This window comes from Pipistrellus hanaki (assembly GCF_964339955.1).
Source record: "Pipistrellus hanaki genome assembly, chromosome: 2".
NCBI classification, from domain to species: domain Eukaryota; kingdom Metazoa; phylum Chordata; class Mammalia; order Chiroptera; family Vespertilionidae; genus Pipistrellus; species Pipistrellus hanaki.
This window is the reverse complement of record NC_140504.1, coordinates 106760152-106770916: the sequence shown is the minus strand read 5'-3', so window position 1 is coordinate 106770916 and position 10765 is coordinate 106760152. Positions and strand designations below refer to the sequence as shown.

The 10765-nt window shown below is 50.4% G+C and overlaps 1 protein-coding gene across 1 annotated transcript in view; it reads right to left on the bottom strand.

Moving 5' to 3' along the window:
* Positions 1 to 6507, bottom strand: part of IQSEC1 (IQ motif and Sec7 domain ArfGEF 1) — a 227441-nt gene extending 220934 nt beyond the window's left edge. The window contains exon 1 of the mRNA XM_084872432.1: positions 6200 to 6507. Within this exon, the coding sequence (XP_084728558.1) occupies positions 6200 to 6222 (23 nt within the window). The 5' untranslated portion in view covers positions 6223 to 6507. The remainder of the gene's footprint in view (positions 1 to 6199) is intronic.
* Between the last annotated feature and the right edge of the window lie 4258 nt (positions 6508 to 10765).

Sequence of the window (10765 nt, the reverse complement as noted above, 5' to 3'; positions counted from 1 at the left end):
ATCACAATGGGTGCCTCTTCACATCAGTAGGATTGCAGTTGTAAATACACACACACACACACACACACACCAACCCAAAAACAAAATGGTAAGTGTCGGCAAAGATGTATAGAAATTGAAACCCTGTGCACTTATGGTGGGAATGTAAAATGATGTTGCTTGTTAGGAAAACAGTATGGTTAAACATAGGCCTACCATATTACCTCCAAATTCCACTTCTGGGTATATATCCAGAGGAACTGAGAGCAGATACTTGAAGAGATAGTTACATACACATGTTCATGGCAGCATGATTCACAGTATCCAAAAAGTGGAAGTAACCCAAGTGCACATGGACAGATGAATAGACAAACCATATGTGGTTTATACAACAATAGAAAATTATTCAGCTTTAAAAATAAATTGCTACACAATTGAAGACATTATGTTCAGTGAAATAAGTCATTCACAGAGGGACAAAAACTGTGATCCCACTCATATGAGGACCAGGAGGAGTCAAATTCCCAGGCACAGAAGTAGAAGGACAGTTGAAGGGGCTGAGGAAAAGGAAGAGGGGGCCAGTGTTAGATGGGGACAGAGTTTCTGGAGATGGATGGTGGTGATGGTTACACAATTGTCACTAAACTGGACACTTAAAAATGGTTGAAATGGTAAATTTTGTATATGTATTTTACTGCAATTAAACCAAAAGGTTCTTGGTGTCTGGCCAGGCCAGGGCCACAGGGATGCTGGGAAGACTCCAGTTTGGATGGAGATGGAGAAGCAGTTAGCTGGTGACAACAGAAGGGCCTGTACTGTGGCAGAAAGGGAGGACTAGTGATGCAGAAGTTCAGCAGGGGACCAATTGCCTGGAGGGTTAAGAAAGAGGCATAAGCTGGATCTTGAGGTCTGCAGTGTGGGGGAGAAAGGGCATTCTTGGCAGAGGAACCACCCTGGGCAAGTGTGGCGGTGAGAGCTCTCCTGAAAGGGTAAGGCAAGAGTGGAGTGGAGTGGCCTCTGTGACTTTATTTATTGTGTGGACCTTCTCTAGACTGTCAGTTCCATGTGGGGAGGGCCTGGCCTGGTTCATGGAGAGTTACAGATCCATCAGGCTGCACAAAGCCTGGATAGCATGGGGGTTGAGTGAATGAAGAGTGAGCAATGGCTCCATGGTGACTACAAGTGAAAGAGCAGGGCATCTGTAGTTCACATATGCTTCTGACTGCCACCGCCCTCTCCCCAGCACCTTGTGTGTTTCAGCATTAAAGAACTGACAAGAGCTGACCCTGCCATTGGCTTCAGATGAGGTCACAGGCCCAGAGAGGGCAAGAAGCTAGCCCTGGGTCACACAGCAAGACCATGGCAGAGCTGGAGTGAAGTATCCTCCCACAGTGTCAACTTCCAGGAGGGCTAGGGTCTCAAATACCAAAGGGCAGGTGTGAATGGAAGGAGAAAGAGAGAACAAAAGCCAGTGAGCAGGCAAGGGGTGGGGGGCAGGGGGCAAACAGCGGCTGCCCAATCCCCAGGCATCCAGGGGAAAGTCTTGGTGGGTACTTAGCCTCCAGAAACAATGCCTCTTAGGCCTCCACTGAGAGTGACAAAGTTGGTCTCATCCACAGGCCCCGAGTGCTGCCAGACAAGGCAACCCCAGTGCTGAGGATGAGGGCCTGAGCTATGGACACATTCTAGCTCTAGGCAGAGCATGCATGAGAGGAAAAGAACAGCATCTCGGACCTGCTCTGCGTCTGCCTGGCCACCACAGCCCTTCTACCTGTCCTCTGCTGTGCACCCGGCCCCTCCCCCAAGGGCAGACAGCTTAGAGCTGGTGAAGAGGAATCTGGGAAGTAAGAGCAGACCCTTTCCCATAGGATTACTGCCAGAGGGCAAGAGGAAGTGCAGGAAAGCACTGTGTCAAGGACTACCTCCATCCTGGTCCTGGCTAAGCACTGACCTATTACCTTGGCTAATGTGCTTCACAGGAAAGCGCAGGCCCCTGACCAGGCCACCCAGTGCCACCCCAGGCCAGAGCTGACTTTAGAGTGGAGTCAGATGGGAGGTGGAGAGGGTCTCTCTCAGCCCAGGGCACAGAGCTGCCTTACTGACCACACACCAGGCCTTTGCAGAAGCACCCTTTTTCTCAGTCAAGGCCCTCAGCAGACTGGTAGGAGACAAGCCACACTCCTCACCCAACCTGCAGGCACCAAGCTCCTGACTCTCCCATAGTTCTCCTGACTGTCCTGGGTTAGGTGTAGAGGACCAAGGCCCTGGGAAGGGGACATTGTTGCTTTCTGAAGACTCATGTGCCCTGCTATGGGCATGAGAAAAGGATGGTTGAGAGCCCTGCCCAGCTTCGCTCTTCCCTCTGTGATACAACTATGTAACCATGGCCCACTCCCTGCTCAGAACTCTCAATCACTCCTCATGGCCCACAGGGAGAACCTCCTCCTAGCACTCCACTGCCTTTAATCCTGTCCACACCTCCAGTCTTATCTCTCACTTCTCACACACTCAGGGCTCGGGCCAAACACAATCACTTTTAGCAATAGCCTCCAGTCTAGCAGATTACCACAGCTGGGCTTTGCAGCTGGACTGTCTTGAGTTCAAATCCAGCCTCTACCCCTCACTGGGTTTTGTCTGGCATGTCATTTGGTGACTCAGTTACACTGTATGAACAATGGGGATAATTAGCTTCACCTCCCACCATGAAGATAAAAATAAGCTAATGCCTGCAAAACACTTGGATCTGTGGCCCAACCTTTGCACACCTAGAGTGTTCTTCCCTGCTTGATCACCTGGCAACCCCCATTCACAGTGTATGCATGCTGCAGTCTGTGGTGATCCTCCCATCACTGGGCCAACTTTCTAGGCTGGCCTTTGGCACTTTATATTGACACTGTCTGTTCACTTGGGTCTCCCCCACAGATCTGCAGGATCCCAGAAGGCATAAGCTATTTTCTTACTTGGCTTTGTGTCCTACTTACTGCTTAGGGCAGTGCCCACACAGGATCCATAATTCATTCATTCAACGAAGATTTACTGAACAATTATTATGTGCTAGAAATAGCAGAAACTAACACACTGTCAACCCTTGTACCCTGGTACAGCTGACATTCCAGTGGTGAAAATGAACCAATCAACCAAGTTCAGACACAGAGGTGGGCAGACAGATTCAGGGAAAGGATGTGAGAATGTCAGGGTGGGATCTGCAAGCTATACTTGGTTACAATAAAGCCCTGGAGGAATGGAGAAAGGAGCCATGTGAGTTCCAGGCAGAGTGAGTCAATGAGCACATGTTGAGGGAGTCAGGAGACTTGCTTCAGCCCTATCACCCAAAACTCTGTATTTCATACTCAATGCAAATTTCTTTCAGCCCAGCTCCCCATGTTCGATGTGAGAGGGTGGTTACCATGCTAAGTGTAGTTTCGGTCAGAAGAAGGTTGACTTTAACTATGACACCAGTAATTAAACTGTCAGTATAGTAATGACCTTGGTTGTTAGCAAGTTTGAATAAGAAACTGATTCTTGGAGGTTTCATGATTTCCCCCATTTCATTAATAATTTTCTCATACTTTGTCATTCTCTATCCTGTTCATCATGCCACTTCCATATGTGCGTATGTGACCTGCCCCCTCTCAATGGCAGAGTCTAGAACATGGAACACCATCTTGGGACCCATGCCAGGGGTTCAGAAGGTGGAGGAGAAGACAATGGGAGATGGGGAGGCGGAAAGGGGTGGGGAGCCCTGCTAGGCACCATGACACCAGAGCAAGTCTGTTCAGGTCTGGCATGGGGCGTACTGGGAGAGAGAGATCATTGCCATGAACAGCAGGGAACAGCCCTGTGATCCCAGTTAAGTTCTTACCCCTCTCTAGTCCCCATCTCTCCTCTGTAGGGTGGAAGCAGTGAGAATCAATGAGATGACTAGGCTGAGAAGGCTTAGAAGCCAATGTAGGTCTGAGGTTGGCTATGATGACCCTGTGTAAGTTAGGCATCTAGGAACACTCAGCTCCCTGTCCCTTCTCCACAGGATATCTCTGGTAACAGCGAGGTTATGGTAGCAGGTGCAGGGAGAGCTCTGAGTTGGGGGTAGGTGCTGGGCCAGATGAGCAAACCAACACAATTACCCCTGTGCAACCTCAAGCAAGGCTTGCCCTACGTCTAAAACTCTTTCTATAAAAACAGGAGCAATCACCTCTCCAGCCACTCCCTCCCCAGTCCCTTTGCAATCTCTGGTGCCTATAGGTCTGATGGCAGCATGTGGAGGGATTGTCTGGATGTCATGATGCCAGATTGTGAGAGCCCAAGAGCTGGAGATACATGAAAAGACCCATAGGAATGGGAGGCAGGGAGCATGGAGCCCTGATAGGCCCACTCTCCTCGTGAGCCCAGGCAAGTGGGCAAGACAAGTTTAGTCCACGGGTCAGTGAACCTGCCTGGAGTCATGTGTTAAAATGCAGGTTCCTGATTCCCCAGCAGATCTGTATTGGTGCTGCAAGGAAAATGGAAATCTGTATGGTAGCTGTATTGCTGGCAATATCATGATCAGACAGGCTTGGGCAGTTTGGCCGTGGAACAGCTGAACCTATGAACAGCAGCCACAGCTGTGCATGAAAATCACATGGAGAGTAACGAGTTCCCAATGCTTGAGCTCTACTGCTAAAATCCCCACCCCCAGCTAGTACAACCCAAGTTTCTATGGGAATTCTACTGAGTCTCAGTTTGCTCATCTCTGAAATGGAGGTCTAAGTGGTTGTCAGACAAGGCAGTCCCAAGGATCCTATCACTGAGCATCGGGCCCAGGCACTGGGCCAAGTGCACTTGTCAATTGTCACATTTCACCCTAAAGACATCTCCCCACCCCCAGTGTCTGACATCTCCCGAGGATCGAAAATTTCTCTGACGTCATCGGCTCCTGGCCTAGGCAGGAAGGTGACAGCTGCTCGGGAGGACCTGTTCCCTGGGACAGTGGCAGGAGTCTTGCACTGGGTAAGGATTCATGATTTGTCTCCAAAATACCGCCAGGATCTTGTCACAGAGAGGGAGAACTTCAGTGTGTTCTGTTCACATCAACAAACCAGCCTGTGGTCTTTTCACTAAAAGAGCAGGGGAACATCATAGCAAACCACAGCTCAGACTACCTCCATCCCATTACTTTCCATAATACTCCATTAATGAGAGAGCTTTCCCTCAATGAAGAGGAGTGGACACTGGTTAATTAGGGGGTACACAGGCCCTTGTCATAGTGCAGGGGGCTGTGAGGCCTTGGAGTGGCCCCCATATGTACCCCTACATACTGCCGCAGGCCTCCCCTTCCTCATCCTGGGGACTGAGCCCAGCTCAGGAAGATCCAGCTCTGCTCTAACTGACAAGTCTGATGGCACTGAACAGCCCTCACAAGGCCCAGGCAGTGGGCAAGTTGCCAAGGACAGGTGGAGATCTGGAGCTGGGTCTCAGCCCCTATACCCTTGGGTCCCAGCGGACGGGTCCTACAAGGCCAGAGATCAGTGTCTTAGAAGAGCACAGTGCGCAGCCCTAGAGAAATGTGAGGGAAGCTGGCATTCTAATCCTATTGCCTCAGGGAAGCCTGGCTTAACAGGCAAGGGCTTCAGTTTCCATAAATACCTGGGCCCATGATGTCACCACCCCCTGCAGACTTTAAGAGCTTCTGCTGCTGGCATTAGGTCCAACAGACAGGCACTCTGCTGCTGACTCACAGAACACCTTGCCCCCTACTCAAGGACGTGGGATGGGCCTTCACCTGTCCCTGGAGGACAACATCCAGTCCCACCTCAGGCTTCCTACCAACATTCTACCAAGCATGGGTGAAGTGCCAGTCGTGGAAGCACAAAGGCTTTTTTTCAAATAGACACACTGAAGTCTATACCAAATGCCAAACTGGTAGCAGTGAGTCTGGGGACCATGTATATGGATTGCAGGGAGGGATTACCTGCCCTTAGAGACAGGAAATTTTACAGCCTGATGAGCAGCCCCAGCCCTCTGAGCCTGAGACCTGCTTTTTCTCATCATCAACACTGGCAAACACCTCTGCTGCAAAGGACGAATGTTGGCTGGCCTGTCTGCGGGATGGTCAGCTCCCTCTGCAAGCAACCTGCCCTCCCCCCACGAGCACTTCACTCCAGCTTCCAGCTCAGCTGGGTGGCCTCTGGCCTCTGGCCTCTGGCCTCTAGGTTTCAAGCATAAATCTGCCACATATACTCACAAATAGCGTCTTCTGCAAGCCATCCTGTTTGGGGCAGTTTTCCCCTTCTGTCTCTCCCTCTCCAGCTGTGGTTAGAGATGGGGCAGAACGCTCAGGCGAGAAGTAGAAGGGAATAAAATTAAAACGAGGGGCGAATCACATCCCGGGGATGGCGAGCTCCTCCAAGAGGGGTGGGGTGGGAACAGTCGTGGGCTCCGAGGGCCCCAGCACACAAGGCTCACACTATGTCCAGGAGCCTAGACATCAGGTTGGGTGGGAGCTTCGGCTTAGCTGCTACCCGGGACCACCTCCGTTTTTTTTGTTTTTGTTTTTTCCTCTTCGGCACATCAAGGGTAGGCACAGAGAGACCAGGCTCGTGAGTCTGCGCCAGGGTTTGCTCTCCCAGAATCTGGAGGAGGGGCGGGCGCGCAGTAGCCCTCCCCGAACGCGCAGGGAGCTGCGTAGTGCGGCCAAGCTGGACCAATCGCTGAGGCGCTCGTCACCATGGCAACTGCAGCATCAGGCACAGCCGCCCTGGGGTGCCTTGGCTGCAAAGTCACCCACCAGGCAGAAGGCACCGCTCGTGATCCTGTGCAGTGGATGCAAAAGGTTGGCGCCTTGGAGTCACACTGACCAATTCAAAACTGGGTCTGCCTCATAAGGACCATGGGATCTTAGAAGCAGAGGGAGCAGCCCCAGCCCTCTAAGCCTTTGACATGCTCCCTGTGTGATGGAGGATGGGCATGGAGGAGTCAGTGGTGATCCTGAGGCTTGTGTGGAGCGTAGCACGGCAGGATGGACCAGTCATTGATACTGCACCACAGACAATGGGTGTGAGTGTCTCTAGGTTGTGGCTCCCTCCCTCACCTAATAGGTGGTGTATATGTCACCCCCCCCTCCCGCCTCTCCCCTCCCCCCCCCCCCCCCCACACACACACCTCCTCCCCTCCAGCCCTGCATCTTCTCGGCAGGCAGTATACCTGGTGGTCAAGCTACTTCTTCCACTAGCTGTGACTTTGGGCAGATAATTCAACTTCAGCCTCCTCCACAGGTATTAGCTAGTGTGGTTGTTGCTGCTCTTTTAGAGCCAGGCTGAATTGCTAGAAAACCCACAGACCCGAAACCTCTGGCACTGGGATGTGGAGGCCTGGGCTAATGCTCTCTACTCACAACTTCAGCCTGAGGTTGAGATGAAAGTGTGCGGTGCATCCCAAAACCTCATGTTCTGTACCAATCTCACAGCAGCTCCCAGTTCTCACCCTGCCAATGTTAATATTTGCCTAATATTTTTCTTTAAATCTAAAATAAATTTTACTTAAAAGCTAAACTTTCTGTCACAATTATAAAGCCTGTACTTGGCAGGCTAGTTAACTTTCTCCAATAATCAACATTCAAATGCATATGGTTATGAAAGAAAACTGCTCACCTGAGGCCTTCCCAGGGCCCCAGTGTCCAGGTACCCCAGCCTGGGAAACCCCACAAGGATAGTAGGGTTACCGGGCAAGGTGGGCACAGGCATCATCAGGGCAGACGGTAGGATGGTCCTGCTCCTGGGCTGGGTCAGGGTGGACCAGTGCTCAGAGAAGGTCATAGGGCTGCTCATGGTCATTGGACTGGCAACTGCCCCTTTCCCTTCCAGAAAACCCACCTGCTCTTCTCAGCTGGAGGGCTGTGTGTGCATGTATGTGTGTATGTGTGTATGTGTCTTTTTGTGTGTCTGTGCATGTGTGTGTGTGTGTGTGTGTGTGTGTGTGTGTGTTGTCTTTGGTTATTTGCTCCTTGGAAACAGGGTGAGGAGGTTTTTGAAATCCATAGGAAGAGGCAGCCTTGCCCCACTTCCACCTACATCATCCTGAGGGCTGGCCTGCAGGACTTGTCTCCTCCTGGGTGTTCACAGGGATCTACAAAGCTGGGTTTGGGCTCTGTGGTAGTTGGGGACCCGCTAGCATGGTCCATTCACTCACCAGCTCTCAGGCCCCAAGGCCATGAATATTCCCTAATCACAAAGCAGCACTAATTCCCCATCTACTTTTCCTTTATCCAAAAAATGCTAACTAATGTTTGCTTTGAACCAGGCCCAGTCTAGGCAGTGGGGGTACAAAGGTGAAAAAAAGCCACATCCCTGCCCAGAGGAAGGACCTCTCTGTCTTGAGGACTATAGTGAACAGCCAGCACTTTTCCCTGCCCAGCTACCCGCCTCCTGGCATTCACCCCTGCTTCTCTCAGTGCCTGGGGCTCAGGTAGGGTTGACTCTACTCCCAGCCCAGGACCAGGCACGGGCCTCAAGCTGAGCCCATGAGAGGCAGACCCAGGCTTCACTGGCATTGTTGGGAGAGAGACTCTCTCAACTTGAACTTGAGCTTAAACTTGGAAGATATGAGCATGTTCTTTATACAAGACCCCTGGAGAAGGAACCTGATGCAGGAGGAAGCCATATAGAGAGCAGAGAAAAGGCAGGTCTTGGGGCCATCCCTGCAGCCTCTAGATTCAGTCACACTGAAAAGCTTTGAGTTTCCTGTGCATGCTGGTCCTATTTCATTTAAGCCAGTTTGAAGTGGACTCTGTCACTTATAACCCAGTCCAAATTCATGTGTCCTGTAATAGTTATAATTCCGAGTGACTAATATAATATTGAATAATCATGTCAATAGAAGTGCATACAATGTGCTGCGTGAGGATGATAAAGTAGGGGTGGGGGGGATGGAAGTTTCCTGGGGACAGGATGTTGAGGCTGAGTCTTAAAGTATGAATAGAAGCTTGTCAGGAAGACAGTGCATGGAAAGGCATTACTTGCAGATGGAATACCATGTGCAAAGGCCTAGAGGTAAAAAGCAAATAATAGAGGCTCAACCTACTGAGGCACTTGGGCTTCATTGTGAAGGCAATGGGAAGCCACAAAGGTTTCTGAGCAGAAGAAGGACATGCGATTAAACAGCTCTTCCTGGAAAAGGGGTTGGAGGGGGAGAAATTAGAGGCAAGGACATTACCTCTGAAGGAAGGTGGAGCAGGAGACCTGAACACAGCATGGGATAGGGAACAAGAAGAGGTGCTTTGGGGAGAAGTGTGAGTAAAGTATGAGGAAGGGGCAGGCACAAGGTCAACACCCATGTTTCCAGCTTGAGCATCAGATGAACAGTGGCTCCATTCACCTAGATGGAGACACAGGAAAGGTGCAGAGTGGAAGGAGAGACAGTCCCTTTCCTTTGGGATTTGTTGAGGTGCGGTGCCTGGGGGACACCCAAGGGAAGTGTCCGGGAAGCTACAAGGCTCCTACTGCAGGCTCAGCTCCAGGAGAGAAGAGAGGACAGAGTATGAGGGTGTAAAGGGAAGGTCAGGCAGATCCCTGGAGATGTGGACATTTAAGGGAAGAAGAAAAAGCCAGCAAAGGAGCTAGAGAAACCTAGTGATACATACCCCTGCCCACAGCTGCACACTCTCACACATTCCATAACACAGCCCTAGACTGGGAGAGCTGGCTCACTCCCAGCATGGGGGCCCTTCCAGGGACAACCACTTGCTTGTCCTGCCACACTGAATCAGCCCATGGTCCCTAAAAAAACACACAAGAATGCATTTCTTGGCAAAAAGGTACACAAAGCCCAACAAGTGTAGCTCAGTCGCTCAGTGGTTGAGTGTTGATCTATGTATGAACCAGTAGATCACGGCTCCATTCCTGGTCAGGGCACATGCTGGTTGCAGGCTCAATCCCTGGTAGGTGGCATGCAGGAAGCAGCCAATCAGTGATTCTCTCTCATTGATGTTTCTCTTTCTCTCCTTCACCCTTCCTCTCTGAAATCAATAAAAACATATTTTAAAAAAGAATTCAAAGTAAGCACTAAGCTTTATGCACAAAGATGTTCGTCATAGTATTATTTACATCAACAAATAAACTAAAACTCCAAATAACTATTATGGTAAATATCCAATAGTGGGAGCTGGTTATAAATACACAGTGACAGCATGAGCTGGGACACCCCGCACCCTTGAAAAAAGGATGTTTACAGCAACAGTGTTGAGAATTGTTAGTAAAACAACGTGACAGTCATCAAAGTGAGGCTGCCTATGAAGCCCACAGCCCCCGCACCGGGCCACCAAGACAAGCCTGTGGCTCAGCTTTATTTCTCTCAGTGTTTTCATTTACTTTTCAAATTTTCTACAACATGCTTAACTACAATAAGAGAAAAATTGAAAAAATCTTTAGTCATCTAGAAATGACTGAAAATACCAATGAATGAATTCTGAAGGGGCTCCTACAGGGCCAGGGCACAGGCTTGGAGTTTGAACCTGGCTCCTCCCGACCTGCTGCCATTCCTCTCTCAGCCTCACTCTAAGGATCATTCCCACCTTCTCCCTCCCAGAGGCTGAGTGGATATAGGCAGCATACCAGGGAGAGTTGGTGCCCTGTGACAGGTGTTTCACAAAAGTGAGCAGCATTCTTAGAGGGCAGATCATCAGGCTGCCATGAAGACAGCCCTCAGGCACAGTGTACAGCTGGCTGAGCACTAGGTTGGGGCCCTTAGTGTGTCCTTAATGGACTGAGTGCCTGAGATGGCAGCAGTGCTACTTTTAGAGCCCCTTTTATAGTTT